At 43.9% G+C, this 23833-nt stretch overlaps 1 protein-coding gene across 1 annotated transcript in view; it reads right to left on the reverse strand.

Annotated features, from left to right (window-relative positions):
• Positions 1–5590: 5590 nt before the first annotated feature.
• Positions 5591–23833, reverse strand: part of fam20cb (FAM20C golgi associated secretory pathway kinase b) — a 39796-nt gene continuing 21553 nt past the window's right edge. Inside the window, exons 4-10 of the mRNA XM_080834151.1 lie at positions 14525–14617; positions 9088–9203; positions 8248–8428; positions 7080–7189; positions 6733–6814; positions 6518–6577; positions 5591–5967 (exon numbers count right to left, since the gene is read on the reverse strand). Coding sequence (XP_080690277.1) covers positions 5682–5967; positions 6518–6577; positions 6733–6814; positions 7080–7189; positions 8248–8428; positions 9088–9203; positions 14525–14617 — 928 coding nt within the window. The 3' untranslated portion in view covers positions 5591–5681. The remainder of the gene's footprint in view (positions 5968–6517; positions 6578–6732; positions 6815–7079; positions 7190–8247; positions 8429–9087; positions 9204–14524; positions 14618–23833) is intronic.

Genomic DNA, 23833 nt, shown 5'->3' on the forward strand with positions numbered 1-23833 from the left:
AATTTAGTTGCCAGAGCGAAACTGTTGGGAACTGTCTCCTTCAATTAAAATTCAGTAGGAAGAAAAAGTCGCTTTGACAAACACCAGTGACGCCCTTGTGTTGAATTAGAAAGCCAGCCAACCTCTCGCTGGAGAGGAATGAAGTCCACCTCTCGCAGCTGATCACTAGCTTTGGGAAACACCCAGTTTTGCTCACCGGTAGTTGGTCAAGCGCTGATAACGGGACTTGGCCAGCTCCCGTAAAGGTCTGAAGTTGGGGCGTGATCAAACAGGGTCATACGCACTCTTTGATTGTGGGTGGTCCAGTTCTATTTGAGACCGTCTTACCGGGACTATTTGTTTTGTTATGCTTCTCTTTATAGCCCGAATCTAGCAAACAACAATTAAACAAAGAAGCAAACATTAACAAACATAGGGCGCGCGTATCTTCACCAACTCTTTGAGCTGAGTTGTTTCTAGTGCTCCCAAGACAAAGTTTTGTGCAGGAATTACAGAGCTTTCGGTCAACAACCCAAGTTAAGATGTAATCTATAATTCAGTATAATTGCCTATAAATTGTATTTCCGTGACTAAAAGGGACTGATGTGTTCAAAAGAACTGCAACGGAGCATTGGAGGGAGTACTGTCAGGGAGCACTGGGCGATTCAAACAGCCTGCGGCATGGGGTCTCCGTGTGTGGCCTACGATCTAGCGGTGGTCCTAGGTTGCTTTGGCGCGACATGAGCAATTAAAAATCGTAGGGCTGCTTTCCTTTTCCAGACAATTGCTCGTAACTCAATGGCTGCCACTGTTTTGTCTGCCCAACATATGATTTCGAATGTTGCGTTTAATATGGCCAGCTTTGCGCACAGCGGCCTCTAAATAGCATGCTTAACTAAACATGACCCTGATTTAATTTGAGTCTAAACAATAAACACAAACTGCAAAGAGCTTTAGATTTATGGACAGGGAATGGTGGCCTAAAAGGTAATATTTAGATTCTGAATAATTATGTCATCTTACAGGCTGCTTACATTTCATAGCTTTGGTTGTTTAAAGGTGTGCTATCACTTATTGATTGATATCTGAAATATTGTGTGTTGCTGGTCTCCACAATTGAAACATGCCCACTAGGACAGCTGTGTATTCTTAGTAGAGGCGAAGTGCGCCCAGACTAGCTTTGGATCTGATAAGGTCTGGAGAACCTTGGTGCGTTCCCATGACGCGGTTTCCTTTGCCGGACTGTCTGCGGCTTCCATGATTACGGTAGTTTGGTTTAAGGTCCCTGTCCCCTCAGATGTTAACCACAAATGCACTTCCGTCCTTCACGATTGGGAGACATTATTTATTCGTGCCTCGGAACAGATGCCGCGGGCAGTAGAGGCTATGAAAAGGTCATGGAAACAGAAAATATCCATCAGGATGTTGAATTCCAAACATGTCATATAAACATAAGATAATTGTCTTATCTCCAAAATAAAGATCAAAAGATCTGGGGCCGTATTCACAAAGCCTTTTATCTTACCACTAGGAGTGCTCCTAACTCGCGCTAAAACCTTTTACGTAGGAGTAATTTCTTAAAAGTGATTCACAACGGCTCTGAGACCTACTCATACTAAGGATAATACCAACTCCTAAGCTTAAGATAAAAACTCCGTTGCTATGGATGACGTCGCTTCTCATGCACGAGTTTAGAAGGGGTGAGGACGGTGATTGGTTGTTGACAGGCTCTCTCATTAAAAACTCATTCGTGACGTCTCTCTAACAATCCCACTATATCGACTGAAAATAAGAGAATAACCTAGGCTTCAAATTAAGTCATATTAAATAGTTATGGACAGTGCAGTTAGCAGAATGCACACGCATGATGACAAGTTTGTGCATCCAACGGGAATGACACTTTGCACGTTAAGAGAAATATAAAGCGATCAATATAAAATATGGCAATTGCATGTAATCAAGGCAGTAATAATTAAAGCACCCAGCAAACTGTTCGGCTATTATATTTCCAGCCCTTGACCACTTCAAATATCAGCACATGCGGCCCTTTAAGCCCTCCAATCTTAATTGATCAAAGCGAAACGAACGTGAAACGTATAGCCTAAGCGAAAGCCTACTGGTCCCAGGACCAATAGCCACTGTCACCCCAGCGGCATCCAGCTGGTAAGTTCTCAAAAACCTGCTGCAGACCGCTCTCCGTTGAAATGCACAAGTCATCGGTAGGCTACATCCAACTGTTGGATGATGTGGGGTCTACAGTGCGTTGATAGTTTGATGAATTAAACGGCTGAATGATATCTTTATGTTTCCAAACATTTCACTTCGGGACACATCGTTGTTTAAAGGCGTCATTGCATCCCGCGCTAATTCTACGACAATATTAATACCTTCACGGTTTAAGCAATGTCTTTTATCAATTCCAAGTCGGCTGCAGCCATCTTACGATTTTTTGTGAATAGGTCTTAGTGACTTAGGAGTCCTCATGAGGAGTTTTAAGCTGTCCTAGACTTAGGTGCTACTTTTAGGGATAAAATATTTTGTGAATTGCTCTTAGTAAAAAAAATTAGGAGTCCTACATTTAAGACTGACACGCCCATTATTTTTAGGAGTTTCTCCTAAATTCGCCACTTATGAGCTACTTTTAGCCCTAAGATTCTTTGTGAATACGGCCCCTGGACTGTATTGTAAGAAGAATTTTTGCAGGCCTATGGTAGGCACAAATCCATTATTTACATGGAACCGTCTCTAAGTTTATCCATTCACTTGTGAAGTTGACTAATTTGATCACACCAAGTGACAGTATTTGAATGAACCCTTGGTTTTAACAGATTTAAAATGTCGATGTTGGCAAATAACTATAATGCATTCATATTTAAATAATTCTATACATTTAAATAAAAATTGAATTTGGTATGAATGTAATCCTATGGCGTGAACTGTTATTCTCAACAGCTTTAACTCGAAATGTCCTAGATAGAGTGACAAAAAAAGAGTAGACAGTTTAGAAATTTGTTCAGCCCATTTTGTTTTATTGCACTTTTACCATGTAGCAAAAACCAAAAAAAATCTCCACAGAAACAACACATAAAGCTAGAGAAGCAAATGGCTGCCAAAATAGCCCATGATGTTGTCAAAGTATTCTGAATAATAAACACAGTTGTGAAAAGTCAGGAAACAGAAAATGTAGGTTGTGTTCTTGGCTAAAAGTGCCGCCAAGATGGGCAAACCCACCCCACCCCCAAAAATGTAACACCTAACCCAAGTATAGCGTTCACCATTTTTTCATTATTTTTGTTATTTTCTTAAAATCACCTTTTACCCAAAAACATTCAAGTATTCCTATCATTGCACAGGCACTGGATTCACATACCTACATATGTATTTAGCAGTACTGAAATGTGTTCACTAGAATAGCGTTCTCTACTATTAATTTAGATATCGCCAACGGATATCATTATGAATATCTGTACATCATAGTTATCTTAAGAAACAACTTAGAAAAAAGATCTTTTTTAAAGTCATCAACTGTATTTTATACTGCAAATGAATTACATTTTTAATGGAAAAAGCCTATGGTATAATATGGAGAAGCAATGTCCGTAGCAGTGTGGTGAACCTTGCAGAACTGACGTGAGTGCGAGCATAACCAACATAATATGATTCTGAATGAGTATAAAGCTATGCGGCCACCAGATTTGCATGAGTGGACTTAAGACTGTAATGTCTTGGAATGAACATCTTCTGTGCAAATATGCTAAAACAAAGCCATGAAAAAAAGTAAGACTGTTTAAAGAAGCTGTTGAGTATGATAAAACTGTGAAATGATCATTCAAGCTGTACAAACTGACTGAGAGGATGTGACTGAAATATATGACTTTCAACAAATCTTTGTGGTTATAATTCCTTTTTTTAACCAGAGGTCTACAAAAGTCAAAGTAACTGTACACAAACATAACAGCATGTTATTCTATGATCTGGGATACAGGCTACTGATCCATCATAGCACATTTTGGTCAGAAGCAGGAAAAGCTCTGCTGACTTGGGTAACAACTGACAATGGCTAACTCGCTTACATATGTGTAGTGAGAGCTGACCTGTTTTGTCTTGGACTTAAAGCAAATTTTCCACGTCACAAAGGAAGGTTTATGACTGAGGTTGTCCTTTGAGATTAGACTGTAGAATTTATGAAGTCTTCATAACTACAGATGTTTTACTGAGGCACATGATTAAAAAAAACAAAAAAACATAATCTCTTTTGGAATAACATCAAAGAACGTTTGTCCTCCTATTAAGAGCTTCTCAAGTCCCATTGAAAATCTGACTCTAAACCCCTGTGATCACACCACATACAGACACCGTAATAAAAATAAAGAAATGGCACTGGTTGCAGCCATGTGACAACACTAATCTATCCATTTATCACGACCAGCTCTAGAGTACAATTGCAATGTTTCCTGTGACCAAAATATTACCTAATCATTTCTGTTGTTGGCCCGTATTACCATGAGGAAATCCATGGTACGGCTGGAATTGCACTCATTTACCCTGTAAAATCATTTAGTATTAAAGTGATCCCACATGACATGGCATTACACAAACGTACATTTGGCTAAACCTTTCCCTCTGAGATGGGAGTTGAGCATTGTTGAGGAGGACCAAGAGTAGATTGAAACCAATCCTTGATATGGTATCAAGCACACCTTCATGTAGATCTGTGACCATCTGTTTTAAGAGCCTCTTCTGCCTGTACTACTAGGCACAGTCCTTTCTGTCGTCAGGGACCCACTTCACCATGTTAACAACCCTCTCAACAACACAAGCCTTTGGTACTCTTATACTGGTGTTAAAACAATGAAAGCAATTCTGTCCAGAGATGTGATGCCGAACTGGTGATCCAACCACCTAAATGAGTTCTCACATTGAACTGTGAACTTCGGGGTTTATATTGTTAGAGTAAATAAGAGAAACCTTTAAATCCAGCTAGTACTGGACGGCAGACTCCAAACAGGCACTGAACCTCTACCTGCAGAGACTGCACATAGACAACCGTTCTGTTGAGTTGAAAAAAAAAATCATAAGGCTTATCAGGCCATCTTGAAATAAGAGTGTCAATCGTTTTTTTTTTTCTTCTTCAAAATAATAAATATGACACTTAATAAATAAAATTCTAGAGAAAGGAATATTTGGTGCACGTGTGTTTGGACATGTCGGAGCAAACCTGCACTCCAATCAAAGGTCATTTAAATTAGAAAAACAACAACAACAACAAAAATATCAACAACAGAGAAGAAGTGTCTTGCTCTCTCCACACGTTGTCAAGTGTGAAGACGACGAATCTCCAGGAGAACATTGACGACTACATCCAAAATTCTCCCTTTCGCTTTTTGCAACTGCCAGTGTGGGTGAGTGTGTGTGTGTGTGTTTGTGTGTGCCCAACCCATGAACACATATACACACACACACACACTAACAAACACAGGCAGTTGAGGAATGCATGACTGAGTCTTATGGAATTCACTGAATTCAAAACAAACACAATAAACAAGGTTCGCCCTAGAACAAAGAAGCGTCTCTACTTTCGCTGGTCCACAAACAACCTCCATCCCGCTTCCACGTCGGCATCCACATTTGGGGACTCAAGTCCCGCTGTCTTACAGAAGCAGCACGCGTCGGCGCTTGTCCGTCTCGTCCCACCAGGTCTACTACCTCCTCTGCGTGGTGGCCGCGAGGGGAGCAGCAGCAGCGCCCGCCGCGGTCTTGGCCGGGTTGCTCAGGTCGTCCTCCACCACGCTGGCGTAGCCCTCCTTCTCCACGCAGTCGGAGAGCACTTGCAGCACCAGGCGCAGGCGGCGGTCCATGGCCTCCAGGTGTGGCTGGATGAGGATGGGCACCAGGCGGTCCTGCTGCAGGGACTCCTCCATCAGCGTGCTCAGCTTGAGCTCCTCCTTGGCCAGCAGCTGGAGGCGCAGGTGCGTCGACTTCTTCACCCTGAGGAGGAGCACAGGAGCACAGCCATCACACAGACGCTTTTTCAAAAGGAAGCAAATCATAATTACATTATTATTATTATTAATAATAATAATAATGCAATATATTATAATAACTATTATTCATAATAATATAATATATAATAATTCGTATCATTAATAATGATATATATAATAATCTATGCCACAGATGCCATGTTATCCAAGTCAGGCTTTTGGAACTGATCTCAAATGCATTCACTACATAAATAAGTATGAATGAATATGTGAGCTAAAAGACATAGAGCTTGGACCCAACCCAAACCCTTCTAAGCTCTTAAAGCACTTGTTTACTTAAAGCTGCTGCTAGAGACTGCTCAAGCACAAAATCAGTAATTAGAACAATAAAACAACATCTCATTCATTCAATGCCTCATTCAGTCTTTGCTCAGACGAATAACAAAAAACAATGTATGTTATGTTTGACCACTGCTGGATGAAGCACGTATTTAGTGTGAACTATAACAGCATTAAGGTCCATTAAGGGTACTCAGTGGTGGGGAAGAGTTTACCTGCAACACTGACTCAAAGGCACCAGAATTGACACCTCATCGTGGGAATGTTTCCCAAACCTGGGGGGAACACACACACACACACACACACACACACACACACACAGAGAGAGATTAAAACACCTTTAATTACAAATGTTTGTCAAAACACCTGTCAATTTGAAATGCCACCTTGTTGATAATAAGGACAAATGGAAGAGCACACTTAAACTCACCCTCTTCCATTATCCAGGTGGATGATGAACGTCTCGTTCCCAAACTTCTCAAAGGTCTCATAGTGGTGGCGATCCATATTTCCTGAGGGAGAAGTGAAGTCATGAGTTTTACCATAACAATTAGCAAAACAGACAGAAGACATCACTGTATATAGCATAAATGTCATGTATTTGTTTAGTCTTCTACACATTAAGTCAGCAGACAGCAGTAAACAAATATTCAGCAAGTACTATTAGTAGTTTGTACTGATGATATTGTCGGTCTTTGTAGATTAGGTGAAGCAGGAGGTGCATGATTGTTTTTTCCTTATGGACTGGCTGGGAGGGCACCGTGAGGAAGGTCTTACCCATTAGGAAATCAAAGATGGTCATGTCCATGATGTCCAGCAGGCGTGTTCCGCTGTCGTACGGGGGAGTCTGCTTGACCTCCTCACAATAGTCTGGGTCTACTTCCCACCTGCACAACACACACACACACACACACACGCACACGCACACGCACACGCACACGCACACGCACACGCACACGCACACGCACACACACACGCAGACACACACACACACACACACACAGGCAGACACACACAGACACAAACGGATGATTACACGCACTGTCTCAGCAATCACGGTACAAGAGCAGCTACCATATCTAGTGGAATCTCCTCCCAAACCGATAATCACTGTTATTCTCTACACTGAAAGGTGCTCATTACAGTGAATAGGACACATATTCTCACTTTCAGACGCCCTCCCACAACCAGTATCAAGAGAGGACGATTACATGAAATCTCAGTGTCATTGTGTGGTGACTCACAGGTTGACAATTTGGGTTGATAAAAGCGCATTCATTGACTGAAATTCCTTCGCTCATTTCCTTCCATTCAGTGGAGAGCTGGCGCCCCCTGTGGTCAACACGTGGTCTTGTGGCTCTCGACACAAAACGCTGCCTCCTGCTGTTCCTGTTTGAGGCGTGCAGGAGGCAGAAGGCGGATCTGTTCCCACTGAGCACGCTTATAACCGCCCCGGATGGATCTGTTGCCCCTTCAGGGGGTCGACGTCAGTGTCACAGTGGGGCTGTGTGTGTGTGTGTGTGTGTGTGTGTGTGTGTGTGTGTGTGTGTGTGTGTGTGTTTGGCGGGGATGCTCCCTAAACCATGAAGAGCCATCTGACGTGAGATGCTTCCGCTGACAACTATTTATCTGTGTCAAAGACATCTGCAGATGTCACACACCCCCCCCTGTGGCTAATTAAGAGGTATGTGTTTGTGGCTGAGGGAAGCAATCCAAGAATCAGGTTTGCTCATCGAATGATTGTGTCGGATCAACCAAAATGACGTAAAAGCATAGCCAAATTGGCGATACTTTTCACTAAAAGCACATGCAAAAAGTGAGCAAAAAAAGGGATGCTAAAAAATGTGCATAATAACAGAGCATCCTTATTTGCCTCATAATAATAAAACATTGCCTACAGAATCGGCAAAGGAAAATAATTGTGGCGTGTGGGTGTGAAGCTCACTCTGCTTTCTTGCGCTTGTGGTAGGAGCGTCTCCACGGGTTCCTCCAGGTCTTGCGCTTGGCCAGAGCCAGGTCAGGCAGGAAGGCGGCCAGCGAGCCCTCGATCTGGTCAGGCTTCCCGCACAGAGCGTGCTCCGTGGAGCAGTAGTACGAGCACTCGCCGTAGAAACACACATTATTGGCTGGAGATAAAGAGATGAAAAAGAAAATACACCATTATCTACAGATCAATATGAACTCCCACATTGTCTGTTTAACACACAGTATTCCTAAAGAGCCTCTCCTCTGGCATGACTGAACAAGCTGGGGCCGTGGTGTTGGTGCTGTTTTTGTTTAGGCCCCCCCCGCCCCCCCCCGAGGACAGGACTTAATCCGGCGTGAACAGATGTGAGTGCAGCCATACGTTTGGGACGGGTGACTTCGGAAATCCTGACATCCGCATTAAGCCCAATTGCTGCTAAGAAGTGGGCCATGCTGTCGTTATTTCGCCTTTTCTCTTGAGAAATGACAGCTGCCCTATTTAGAGCTGGATTTTAGAATGCCTCAAAAGAAATTTGTTTTTGACATTTGCTTTAAAATACTGGAGACTCCATGGAGGTTATTATGATAAGACATTTTGTGTTCATCATTCACTCCCGTCATTAAAATGGAATTACGTGGCTTCCTTGTCAAACTGGGGACTTAATGTACTGTATGGGTCAAGTCTTTTCATGCAAGAGAAAACTTGGACGGCTGTATCAATATCGCCCTCTAGTGTTGACAAACTGAATTGGCTGAACTGATGTTTCAGTCCAGATTCTTTCCAGATGAAAACAGCGTTTTACTGCAGCTGGATCAATACCTGGGGATATGAAGAAGGTCCTCCAGAGCTTCTTGTCTCGTGTCACGTCCCTAATCTCCTTCGTCATGTTCACCAACCTTCCTGCCACTGGAGGAACTCGCCGGAAATCCAAGATTCTGTTTAAAATGCAGAAGGCAGTGATTGTAGCTGAGAAAGAGAGAAAGAGAGTGTGTGTTTATGTGTGAGTGTGTGTGTGTGTGTGTGTGTGTGTGTGTGTGTGTGTGGGTGATGGCACTTGGCACAGAGCCCAAACACACGCTGTGGAGCACACATACAGCAGCACAATACAAACACAAGCCGCCTCTGTAGGCATTACAATGCAGATCTTTGGGGGAAACAAACGCACAGCTTATCACCAGTGGGTGGAGTCCAGGTCGCCCCGATCCAATGAATCTCTCCCTGGCTGTCATGTGCCCAAATCAATCCCAACTCATCTGGGACTCTCTTGGCAGATAATGACGGGAATAATTTCGACGTGACAAAATAATAACTGAATTACAATGCACCAGGAGGCCATTAGAGGAAGATTAGGATTCCGGTGTTGTTCTCCGCCACTGTAACTCAAACTTCTCAGACAGACAGGAGGGAAACATCTCCCCCATCATTCGCTCGTGACATTTTAATTGTCAGCTCACTCATCACCCCTGACAGCCCAAATAAAAACACAGCGAGATAAAATTACGACGCCTTCCATCATATCAGCGATGTCTGACATGTCTGAAGGTTGTCTATACAGGGCGAACACTAATAAACACTGTGATTACTCATTAATACCACACAGCCCACAGTACTGTGTGTTATGCAGTTTTGAATACACATATCTGTTTAGTGCAGTGTTTTCTCAGACCTGCAGTGTGCTGGGGAGGGGTGGGGGTGGGGGGTCTCTGCCTGTACTGATCCATGCAGCGGTTGGAAAGACCTAAGTGCGTGCTACCACTTCATTTTATGCATGTGTGGCGCCGGGCTGTGAGGCCTGCTGACACGGTTACTTTAAAAATTCATCCCTGGAAAACACCTAATGGAGAGGCCGGCAGAGGATAAAAGCTTAGGGGGGCGACTAATTGTACTTGTCATGTAGACATATATGATGTGTGTGTGTGTGTGTGTGTGTGTGTGTGTGTGTGTGTGTGTGTGTGTGTGTGTGTGTGTGTGTGTGTGTGTGTGTGTGTGTGTGTGTGTGTGTGTGTGTGTGTGTGTGTGAGCGTGTGTGTTTGGACGGAGGGGAGTGTGTTTGTGTCCAAGCGTACTTCCTCCACCCACCTCACACGCGTACACACACACACACACACTCCCAGTCCTATATATAGACAGCAGCGCAGTTCAAAATAGGAGGATGGAAGAGTTTGTGACAGATATAAGAGCTAGCCTCGCCTTCCATTTCCTCTTTCACTCTCCCTCTCACCCTCCCTCTCACCCTCCCTCGTTCTCTCTCTCTCTCTCTCTCTCTCTCTATCCCTCTCTCTCTCCCTCCACCCCCACCCCTCTCTCTCCACTACCCCCTCTCTCTCCCGCACCTCTCTGCCACCTCCATTTGCCAACCCCCCTCCCGTTCTCAGCAGCCCACATTTCCTTTGGTTTGATCAGCTTCCGCTGTCTAATCAGATAATTAATACCACAGCAAGTCATCAGGATCCGGTTTGGTGGAGAAATAAATAAATAACAACCGAAAATGAATCACGGAGGAAGAGGAAAGAAGAGGGAAAAAAACAGCCTGCAGAGAGAAAGAGAGAGAGAGAGGCAGTGGGCACATGGGATATTCAGTGATGGGACTATAATTTATACCAGGAATAAAGCCAACGCTTTGCTGGCTAACCCAGACAGGCTTTATATTTAGCAGTACCACAGTTTTCTTCTCCGGCCCTCGGTTTCCTCCTGCCCCACCGCACGCATGCCTGTGTGCAGCCAGTGGGTATTACCCCGGGCCAGATGTGCTGCAGCGCCTCGGCCTCGGCCCACGGCAGGGCAGGGCACGGCACAGCCAATGCATCCACCGCTGCCAGAGGCTCAATGCTGTTATTGTGTAATACATGTGTTTATGGAAGAGGGCCTAGAGGGCCTGTGGGCGGCAGAGGAGAGGGTGGGTGTGTATGTGTGTTTATATATATATATATATATATATATATATATATATATATATATATATAGGTGTGAGGATTGGTGTGTATATATATATATATATATATATATATATATATATATATATATATTATGGCATGCCGTTCAGGAAATTAACATTTGAATATATATATACAAAAGTCTGAATATATATACAAAAGTCTGAATATATATACAAAACTCTGAATATATATACAAAAGTCTGAATATATATACAAAACTCTGAATATATATACAAAAGACTGGATATATATATACAAAACTCTGAATATATATACAAAAGTCTGAATATATATACAAAAGTCTGAATATATATACAAAACTCTGAATATATATATACAAAAGTCTGAATATATATACAAAAGTCTGAATATATATACAAAACTCTGAATATATATACAAAAGTCTGAATATATATACAAAACGAAGTCTGAATATATATACAAAACGAAGTCTGAATATATATACAAAACTCTGAACTCTGAAGCGCTCAATCCGTCTTTGTCCGCCATATTGGATTGAGCGCTTCCTATTAAATCAATGGTACCAAAATGTTTGTGATTACGTATTTTCTGCTTCATGAAACTCTGTTTTTCTGTTATATTGTTCAATTTTGACATTGATTTCTCACTAGAAATGCAATAATAACACGTTTATTTTACACCGTTTGACTTCACGAAGGATATTTTTAGAGGCAGGTTCCCCATTGATTTGACTGGGGTCTTGTCAAAACCTTCGTAATTCCTTGTTTTCTGCTTCATGAAATACTGTTTTTCTGTTCATATGGTAGGGTGACCAGACGTGCTCTTTTTCGGACATGTCCTCTTTTTGAGACCTAAAAAATGCGTCCGGCAGGGATTCCCAAATCGTCCGGGATTTTGCCTCGTCGGGTGCTTCACAAAATGTCATGGTTGCGAGTACGTAAGGGTGGACAATTTTCTGGAAATACACCCGCGACCGATGTCTAATTCTTCTGTTTTGAAGTACCTTATGGTATTTATACCCTTGGAATGGCCAACCTATCTAGGTCATGGTGAGTATTATTTTGTGGAAGGGAAATGGTCAGTAGCAATCTATAACACAATTATATGCTTATCCTACATAAACTATGGAAACTATTAAAAAAAAACCTATTCAATTCAATGAATAATGTCTTATTTTCATTGGTATATTCAATGAGGATTTCTGGGTAATCATTTTTTGTCCAATGTCAAGTCCCTATTTGATCATGTGACGAGAGGATACGATGTAGGCTATCCCATTTAAACGTAAAAATGTCCTTCGTTAAGTCAAACGATGCAGAATGAACGTGTTATTATTATTGCATTTTTAGCGAGAAATCAATGTTTAATCAATTTTAGCCATATAACAGAAAAAAAAGTATTTCATGAAGCAGAAAACAAGGAAGTACGAAGGTTTTGACAAGACCCCAGTCAAGTGAATGGAGAAATTGCCTCTAAAAATATCCTTGGTGAAGTCAAATGGTGTAAAATAAACGTGTTATTATTGCATTTCTAGTGAGAAATCAATGTCAAAATTGAACAATACAACAGAAATACAGTATTTCATAAAGCAGAAAATACGTAATTATAAACATTTTGGTACCATTGATTTAATAGGAAACGCTCAATCCAATATGGCGGACAAAGACGGATTGAGCGCTTCAGAGTTCAGAGTTTTGTATATATATTCAGACTTCGTTTTGTATATATATTCAGACTTCGTTTTGTATATTCAGAGTTTTGTATATATATTCAGACTTTTGTATATATATTCAGACTTTTGTATATATATATTCAGAGTTTTGTATATATATTCAGAGTTTTGTATATATATTCAGACTTTTGTATATATATTCAGAGTTTTGTATATATATTCAGACTTTTGTATATATATATCCAGTCTTTTGTATATATATTCAGAGTTTTGTATATATATTCAGACTTTTGTATATATATTCAGAGTTTTGTATATATATTCAGACTTTTGTATATATATTCAGACTTTTGTATATATATATTCAAATGTTAATTTCCTGAACGGCATGCCATAATATATATATATATATATATATATATATAGGTCACCACAGCTCCTATACATCCATACACACACACCCAGATACACACACACAGACACACACACAGACACACAAATACACACACTTACTAAGGACAAGAATGATGACAGGCTCAATGAGAGATCAGAATATCCGACATATGCTGGCATATGATGACTGTGAGGTTTTTACAGTGAGGGTTTGTGAGAGACTGTAAAGCCTTTACATGAGTGTGAGCCTACATTAGAAAATCCCAGATGGGAAATCATAAAGCCACAAATGACAAATTCAAGCTTTAAATACAGAAGGGGAATGTATTGCCAGACTAAGTGGTTACTTGTCCTTTCAAAGAGTGAGAAGTTGTTTACAACAAAATGAGAAATCTTTTATGTGTAGGCCTTGGGCGCATCAGGATAACGGTAGTGCGATTGCGTAGTGCAGCATCAAAGATCGCAAGTCAAGCCTTCGAGTCACACTGGCTGCCAATGCACGCCAAGTATAAGAAACATGCATAATAAATAGGAAACTTAAATCATCTCTAATTCAACAGCTGAAAGACATGCATCATTGATTACGAGAAGCAGATTACGTGCCACTAACATATATCAAAAGGTATTACAGCGCACCCAGATATCTAAGCACTTGCGAGCTGGGACACACCATCAAGTCTCATCATTTATAATTACATACATTATAAACTTCTCACTGTCTAATTATACCTCTTGTGTGCCTTAAAGTATAGCCTCACGGCAGAATATTCACTGATTCTCTCAGACACGCTTTCATTGTGTGCCTTTAAGGTGCCGTAAACTTTCCCAAAAATCCCACCCCTGTGGGCAGTCCTAGTCTGCCGTTCTTGGCAACAGTCGGGGCAGCAGCGTTCCCCCGCCGTGGCTTCATTCGCCGTGAGTCACGGCCCGTGCGGATTTACGCCACATAGATCTTTTATGACAAGGCATCGTGTTGAGTCCCCCCGTGTTTAAATTAAGAATGAGACATGCTTTCGGGGGCTGGATCCAGACGACATAAACAACATCAGCCTCCCACTTAAACACACACACACACAAACGTGTTGGAACACATTGGACAGTGCAAATTTATGTGAGTGTCTATGCATGTCTATGCTAAAAATACATTGAGCAGCCTTAACAGAGAAGAAAGCAGACGTTCATGCGTAAACACAGACACAGACACACACACAGACACACACACAGACACACACACACACAACCATCCCTCCCTAGTTTTGGTGTGGTCTCTTACCTGTCCAGATGGTAGGCGGCTATCTCAGCGTTGTGCCTCTCAAAGTCTGAGAAGTAGAAGAAGTCAGGGGGGGTTTCCTGCTCCCGGGTTTGCCTGCAGGGAGAGAGGGGAAGTCTCGGCCATTAGCACACGGCCATTAGCACCTGCCATCAGCACGCATATACTCTAACTATGGGCCTCTGTACACCTAATTACCATTAACACTATACTCCCATACTGCCTCACTACCCAATACAGGGCACATGGTTTTGCTTACAGTGTGAGTGAACACACATTAGTGTGATTGCGTACAGTGTGAGAGTACATTAGTGGGATTGCTTACAGTGTGAGTGTACATAAGTGAGATTGCCGCAGCAGTTATGTTCTTCTTAATGTTTATTATTTATATCCTATTCCACCTTCAGAATATATTGCAGGCTGTCAACTGGTCACTTACATCAAACAATGACCTGAATGAATGAGTAAATGAAAATTAATATTTTTGTAAATTTAAATTTAAATTCATGCAGACACAAAAATGGACACGTCTGGCCCATGTATAACTTTTCAAACTACATTACAAGTCCAAACACAAACTGTACGGATGAGAGACTGCTGTTTCGCAGTGTGGCTCACTACACACACAGATTTCAAATTACTGACCTCATGAATTTCAATCATGTTAACTTGACAGGTACGCAGGTGGCAAAAATGGAATATTATGTCACCATCAATATTTTATCATATGAAAGTCAGTTTATTCAAGCACACTATGCTTTGTTGCAATCTAAATGTTTTTAAAGCAAAAAAGCTAATCAAAACATTCCACTGCTATGCGTAGCTCAGAGCCTGACTTTAACAGTTTACAATGAGCTGTGCCTATAGCATTTAATTTCCCTTTAAATAAGCAATAACATTGTATACTATAAGTGGATAAAAGTCAAAACATAACAGTTTTGGCTTAATTCAGCATTTTATGCCTGAATGGGCTAAGAAAAAAGACCATGCTGTAACACTTGATAAAAAAAATACTTGTTTGAAATAGCACTTTGAAATATGTACAAACTGTGTTTTATTTCAACACCTACTCATAACACTTAATAGTTCTGCATAGTTCTCTGACATAGCTCTCTGCTGCATGCAAATTTGTCCTTTGAAGTAATTATCATCACGGTGAACTTGTGCCTTTGCTGAATGGATGGTTTCTGTGCATTGTGTGGCACAAATGTTAACGCAAGGCTCATGCAGGTATTTTTAATACAAGCGAACATGAAGCAGTCTGACCCGTGCCTTGCCCAACAGGGGGTAGGGTGTGTTTGTGTGTGTGTGTGTGTGTTTAGTGGGGGTAAATTCCTGAGACACAATCACACTTCGCATTTTCTGGTGAAAAGGCACCTCTGGTTATCACTGCAATTCAGGTCTCTTACAGAGTTGCGTAATGTTCTGTTTCCTCCATCCTTTCTCCTTACTTTAGACCAAAGGGGCCTAATGCCTCAGTGCACAAACTCCAGTTAAAGCCACACAGAGCCCAGCTTAGAGGCTGAGAGAGAGAGAGAGAGAGAGAAAAAGAGAGAATGATGCATGGTGGAGAGGAGGGGAGGGAGGGAGGGACGGAGGCATGAAAGGAGAGAGGAAGAGAGAGACTGTGCAGACACCTATTTCTGGAGGCATTCAATGCACATTCCTTCATAAGTCCTGACTCTTAAGAAAAGAGGTTGAGAGTATGAGGCTTGAAATATGCACATACAAAACCAGATTCTATTTTCTGATTCGAGCTCATCCTCCGCCATACATACATACAAAAAGCAGGATATGACTTGGAGAACTTACAGTGAATAACGGCATACCGTATAATTTGAAAAGTATAGGAAGTCTTTACTCCCCAGAAAAACAACTGCACTACAGACACGTCTCCATACAGAACATTCCCAGAATATATTTCACCCACTCTGCAGATCCTCGACCTATAGATGCACATCAGGTGAGAAACCTTGAGATCCTCTAGCCAAACTGATAAAACAAACATGGCCTGACAGGCAAAACACTGTGAGTTTCCCTGTATGGGTAACTATGCATGTGTGTGCATGTATTTGTGTGTATGTGTGTGTGTGTGTGTGTGTGTGTGTAGGTGTGTGCATGTGTGAGAAAGAAGAAAAAAAAAGAGCAGCCGCTAAGATTGTTGTCCAACAAGCGATGACTTCATACATTCCAGGCGGCGGTTCCAATAGATGCTGCACTAGATTTCAGTGGATTCCTTTCTCTGAACCGGGCCCTTCAAACGTGAAGTGAACCACAGTGTGGCGTGAACCGGAGATCACATGGAGCATCGCCTCCTGCCCCTATCTCAGGAATTCTGTAATAAGACTGCCCTCTACCTCCACCTATGTGTGTGTGTATGTGTGTGTGTGTGTGTGTTATATTGGCACTCAATTGGTATCTCACCCTTCCTGACACTGAAGTTAATAAAACTGTACTGTTCAGGATTGTGGTGTGGAAAAGGAGCAGGCAAATGTCTTCAGGTTGTGTTTGCTTTTGCCGTTAGGCTACATAACCAAATGACAGCCACAAACGGCACACATGGCAAAAGATAATTAAGTAAATAAATAAAATCCAAAATCTCACCAAAGCCACCCACTCAGTTCCCAGTCACCCTGGTTCCCGGATGCCCTTGTTCACCAGTTCTGACTCTGTGGGGGAAGATGCCCACGCCCACCATTAAAGAGCACGTTGCCGAGCGACTGCCAGCACTTCTCTCCTCTCCAGCTCCGCATTCTTCTCTCCCTCCTCTTCCTCCCCCCCTTTTATCTCCCGGTGAGGCACAGATGCTATCAGCTCCTCTCATCTCTCCAGAGTGCCTTTCTCTGTCTTTCTTTTATAATGCTTTTTCTTTTCTTTACTTTTGTTTTTTTTCTCTCTCTCTCTCTCGCTCGCTCTCTCTCTCTGCTGATGACTCAAATGGAAACAGATTTTTTTCCTCTCTCTTTCTTCTCTTGTGTCTTTTCCTTGCCATGGGGAAGGTTGTGTTTGGTTAAATGACAATACACTCCAGACCAGCAGATGTCACCGAGCTGAGCTGAGGTTTGCATAATGGATGGTGCAGGGGGAGAGGCTCAAACCCTGTTACTGTTCAAACAGGTCCAGCCAATTACTCTCAACCACAGGCACATCTGCAGCCAGCAGGCAGATGTGCACCAACACACATCTCACCACACACACACACAAATCCTGCTAACCTTGGGCTGATGCCAGGCAGCCAGTGTGGTAAGAGTGTGTGTCTGCTCTACATGAGAGGAATTGCTGAGGTGGCTCTAAGCAGCTTATTTGACCCAGAGCTCAGCCCTGGCTACCACAGTATGAAGCCTGGTTAGTGCACGCTTTAGAAATGGCTGAGGGCCCGCCCCCCCCCACCCCCCAACCCCCAACCCCTCGAGCTTGTGATGGCTTTCTTTTCTATCTCTCTCTCTCCCCATCATCTTCACACACACACACACATCCCTATTCATCTCTCACTCTATCCCCTCATCTCTCACATACTCCCCATCTCTCTCTCTCTGACCCTCATCCCTCTCCCCACTCTCTATCTCTCCCCCCCTCACAGCTGGGGGGGATTCCGTTGCTAAAGCGCTTCTGTCTGAGGGACAGAGAGTGAGACTCCGGCAGCCGTGTAATGACCATCATCCCTCCCTCATAGCTGAATCGGCCCCGCAGGCCCTCAGCAGACATGCCGTAAAAAAAAAAAACTCTGCTCGCATTAGAGCTCAGATTAAATATGTTCTCTGGCCCAATCACGTCACGCCTGTCGTGTTGTGTCGCGTCGGCTGGACCCACTGGCGTGGCAGTAACAATCCAGCTCAGCGGTCTTCCCCACAGAGGCAGCGGTGCAAGAGTTCGGGCACGTGTACACGCTGAACCCATAACATCCGGTGCTTTGAGCCGAGTGGTCAGATAATGTGCGCAGCGACAGCTGGACACCAGGTGTCGGCCTCCTGGATAATTCTGGCTGGCTGGAGGCAGGCTGGATCTCTTACAGTGTGACTTGCTCAAATTGTGCCTGCCCACTCCTGGGTTGGGCATAGGTCACTAACAATCGACCTCCATCCGACTCTGTTCTGTGCGTGCTGAACCAGCTACAACCAGCCCCGGTCATCATGTCCGCTACCGGTCTGCGCCGTGAGTTTCTTAACCGTCCTCTCCTTATTTTGCCTTGCGGACTCCACTGAAGGGCCTGTTGTGTGATGTTATCTGGGTCTTTCCGTTATGTATACTTAAACCAGGGCCACCATCCAGGTCTCTGAGGAGGGGCTGGTTGCTGATGCGGTCGGGCCACCAGATTTTGATCATGCTGCGTAGGCCCCTGTTTATGAAGGACTGGGTTTCTTTGCCAGATGAGATGGTGGTACGCCAGGTTTCAGCTCCGTAGAAGAGAATAGCTTTCAACAGTGTTGAAAATCCTTTCCGTCCTTACCACACACTAAAAATGGCAACCGCAAATACACCATACAAACACACACACACAAACTCTCAGGACACTCTCTCCTCTCAAAAATACAACAGAACACCTGGCAGACGGATTCTAGCTTACAAGGGGTGAAACCGGTTTTGCTTCGCAAATTAGTCAGAATAAAACAGAAGGTCAAAACAACTCGACTGCTAAGGGCACATAACTGATATTGTCTCGAAGCAGATCGCTCCCAATTACTCTCCAGTCCAAATATGGACATGTGTCCCACTTCCACACACAAAAAGCTTTGAGAGGCAAGTTCCCCTTTGACTTTCCCACATCCCCACCCGCCACTGTGGCCAGGGACATGAGGATACTCATTTTCTAGGGAAGGCTACCCAGTAATTACGCCAAATGGGGGAACTACAGGGCGCTCTAACATGTAAACAACGCAGTTCAGTCAATTAGCACCTTATAATTCAAAGCGATTCGCAAAATATGGGTTGGGTGAGGGAGGAGGCTGTCCTGGCCCTTCCTCCGCGGCTCTCCTCTCCTCTCGAGAGTTCCACAAGTTCCGGCCTCCACCGCCACCACAGAGAGGAGCTGTTCAACCACAGGCTAAATTTGGGCAGCTTCCGCATGGGCAGATCTTTTGACTCTGGGATCAGCCAATGGACCATTGTTTGAAAGCCGCTGGAGCATATGTACTTGACCTTTGTACTTGACCTTTGGAACTAATACTATCAGGAGGAGAGGGCTGTGTGGTGGCGCACACATCTCAGAGAGCGAGGGGAGCACTGATGGGATGTTTGTGAAAAGGCCACAATGTTTTAGTTTTTTTTCCTTTTGCTAGCCTCCGTCACTAACCATAGACACAAACAAATGAAGTAACGAACGCAAACATGCCTACGCTGAGTGGAAAAGAAGAGAGCGAGAGAGGGAGAGAGAGATGTTTGCCGTTTAAGCACTTCATCACCAGCAGCATCGTCGCCAGCATCGGATAAACAAGCTCCACATTTAAATCAGGAGCCAGGCCCGGCCCGGCCCGGCCCGGTGGAGCCATCTGACAATGATCGGGTGAAGGGACCCTCCTCTCTCTCCCTCCCTCGCTCCCTCCCTACTGCCATTAGCACAGATGCACCTCCGACGAGGCCCATTCTCAAGGTCAGCACCATGTGATTGAAAGGGGAGGGAGGCTCAGCGTTTCCCCTCTCTCTCTCTGGCCAGCCAGGCAGCCCGCCATCCAATACGGCCATCCCGCCCAGCCTGCCCTGCCCACTACATTCTCTTCCAGGTCACTCTGGCTGATGGACGCCAGCGGGCACGCGGCATGACAGCGTTGGCAGCGGCTGTTTGTTGAGGGAGGGAGGGAGGGAGGGAGAGAGAGAGAGAGAGAGAGAGACAGACCGAGAGAGAAAGAGAGAGAGAGACAGAGACAGAGACAGAGACAGAGACAGAGAGAGAGAGGAGAGAGAGAGAGACAGAGACAGAGAGAAAGAGACAGAGACAGAGAGAGAGAGAGAGAGAGAGGAGAGAGAGAGGTTCGCCGCTGGCCTTGACTTGGGTTGTTTATAGGAGCCGATGTGGATGGATACTCTGCCATGCCAGGGAAAAAAAAAATCCCCAGGGGACTTTTTTTCCCTTTTCATTCTCCTCTCCTCTGTTTTTTTCTCCCCCCCTTCCTTCACCACCTCCACCTCCACCTCCTCCATTTCTTTCCCTAGGGTGCTTTTTTTTGTTATAGTCCTCAAGTCAGGAAGCCGCTAGGGCAGCGGTGGATGTATCTATATTAGTGCATACGCGAGCCTGAGTGTGTGTGCATATATGTGTGTTCAATTTGTGTGTGTGTGTGAGAGAGAGAGTTTGACAGTTTTGTGAATGTGTATGTGCAAGAAAATGTGTAAATATGAATGTGATTGTGTGTGTGTGTGTGTGTGTGTGTGTGTGTGTGTGTGTGTGTGTGTGTGTGTGTGTGTGTGTGTGTGTGTGTGTGTGTGTGTGTGTGTGTGTGTGTGTGTTAGAGAGAGTAATGAGTATGGGTGGAGGCATCCACAAAACTAGTGGAGGCATCCACAACACTGGGTGAGACTGAGTGATTCAGCCTGTATCATATGTATGTGTGTGTGACGAAGAGAGAAAATATCTGTGGGAATGTGTGTGTGCCTGTGTGCAACAAGAATTAATAACTGTATTGGTGCCAGGCAAAGTATGTGTGTGAGAGAGAATGAGAGGGTGAGTGAATGTGTGTGTATGTGTGTGTGTGTGTGTGTGTGTGTGTGAGAGAGAGAGTAATGAGTATGGGTGGAGGCATCCACAAAACTAGTGGAGGCATCCACAACACTGGGTGAGACTGAGTGATTCAGCCTGTATCATATGTATGTGTGTGTGACGAAGAGAGAAAATATCTGTGGGAATGTGTGTGTGCCTGTGTGCAACAAGAATTAATAACTGTATTGGTGCCAGGCAAAGTATGTGTGTGAGAGAGAATGAGAGGGTGAGTGAATGTGTGTGTATGTGTGTGTGTGTGTGTGTGTGAGAGAGAGAGAGAATATGTGTGTTTTTGTGTGTGTGCGTGTGTGTGTGTGTGTGTGTGTGTGTGTGTGTGTGTTTGTAAGATAGAATATGTGTGTGTGGAAAAAAGAATGTGTGTGTGCGGAAGACAGAATATGTGTATGTGTGAGTGTGTGTGTGCGTGAGAACAAACAGCTCTGTATCTGTAATCGCTCTAAAGTGCCCCCGGCACTAAATCCCCCCTTGGCTTTCAGCAGTGCCCAGTGGAGTGGAGGGGAGGGAGAGGGGTTGAGGGGGGGGGGGGGGTGAGAGGCCAGCTGTTTTCCTTAAGTCCAATACAAGTGTGAAAAATGGAGCTGGCGAGGAACGGGGAATCTGGAAGGGGCCGGCTGCCAGGGAACCTGCACTGCCGCCGCCGCCGTCTCACTTTCCCTCCAGGACTCTCTCTCTCCTCTCTCGCCTGTTCCCACAGAAAATCCCTCCCTCTCCTGAGCAACAGCAACTCTCTCAAGGACTGCTCCAGATTCCACTGAATCTCCACTCAATCACAACAGATCCTCATACCGCACAACGCACTTACTGAGGGGTCAAAGGTCGGATTATAAAATGGGAGCTAAAATAGAATGAGTGGGATCGGGGTAGAAAAGTGTCTTGAAGGAGAGGGTATGCGAGACTTCTTAAGTGATGGAGGAGAGGAGAGGAGCTCATCGGGGTTATTGTGGGGCTCTCCAGATGACAGGCGACTGACAGGGGAGGTACAACCTGATCTCATCTCTGATATGAGATCTGAGCCATCTGGGTGACAAGCTGACAGAACCCAGTGAAGGCGAATGCAAGTGTACCAGCAAGTGCACACACTCACTAAGACATATACAACACACAAACACACACACACAGCATGAAAACATCAAACATGAAACACATACAAATACACACACACAGCATAGATGATCTGTCAGCTAACCATGTTTATAGACATCTTAGAAGAGGACACACAACAACCAAACACACACACACACACACACACACACACAGAGGGCTGGTGCATCATCCGTGTAATGGCCTCCTGTATATATCCCAGCCCAGATCAGTGGAGCGTAAAGAGGAATCCATCATCTCCCCATAATCTCTGACAGCTTTACAGCCATGGCTATGGGGCATCTCTGTCTGGAGACTCACACACTCACACTCACACACACTCATACACACACACACACACACACACAATAAAACAGGAGCATGCACTCAGACAGAAACACACACACACACTCCCACAAACATAGAGGGATATTCACACACACAAACACACACACACACACAATCTCCTCTCTGTCGTGCAGCACCCTGCTGGCCCCAGTGGCAGGTGTAGGTGATCTGGCCCGGCTGTGAGGTTTCCGTGGCACGCTCACTCGCTTGCGTTGCTCTCCCCACTGCCCCGTTCACTACGTGTCACTGCCAGCCCAGCCTCCCCTCTGGGGGCTGATTCACACGTCATCCCCATCACACACACACACACACACACACATATACATATACAGCCGCGGAAAAAATTAAGAGACCACTTCAAAATTATCAGTTTCTCTGGTTTTACTATTTATTGGTATGTGTTAAAGTAAAATGCACATTTTAGTTTTATTCTATAACCTACTGGCAACATTCCTACCAAATTTCAAATACAAATATTGTCATTTAGATAATTTATTTGCAGAAAAATGACAATTGGTCAAAATAGCAAAAAAGATGCAGTGTCTTCAGATCTCGAATAATGCAAAGAAAACAAGCTCATATTCATTTTTAAACTACACAATACTAATGCTTTAACTTAGGAAGAGTTCAGAAATCAATATTTGGTGTAATAACCTTGATTTAAAATCACAACTTTCATGTGTCTTGGCATGCTCTCCACCAGTCTTTCACATTGCCGTTGGGTGACTTTATGCTACTCCTGGCGCAAGAATTCAAGCAGCTCGGCTTCTTTTCATGGCTTGTGACCATCCATCTTCCTCTTGATCACATTTCAGAGTTTTTTTTATGGCATTCAGGTCTCGAAATTGGGCTGGCCATGACAGGGTCCTGATCTGGTGATACTCCATCCACACCTTTACTGGCCTGGCTGTGTGGCATGGAGCATTGCCCTGCTGGAAAAAACACTTCTCAGAGTTGGGGAACATTGTCAGAGCAAAAGGAAGCAAGTTTTCTTCCGGGACAACGTTGTACTTTGCCTGGCTGAGGTTTGTAAAAGACCATAAGGATTGAACCAAAGCGGACTGGAGGGTCTCCTAGTTCGTCTTCTCTGATGAGTCCAATTTTCAGCTTTGCCCAACACATGGTCGTCTGATGGTTAGACGGAGACCTGGAGAGGCCTACAAGCCACAGAG

Source organism: Sprattus sprattus (genome assembly GCF_963457725.1).
Source record: "Sprattus sprattus genome assembly, chromosome: 3".
Classification (NCBI taxonomy): Eukaryota; Metazoa; Chordata; class Actinopteri; order Clupeiformes; family Clupeidae; genus Sprattus; species Sprattus sprattus.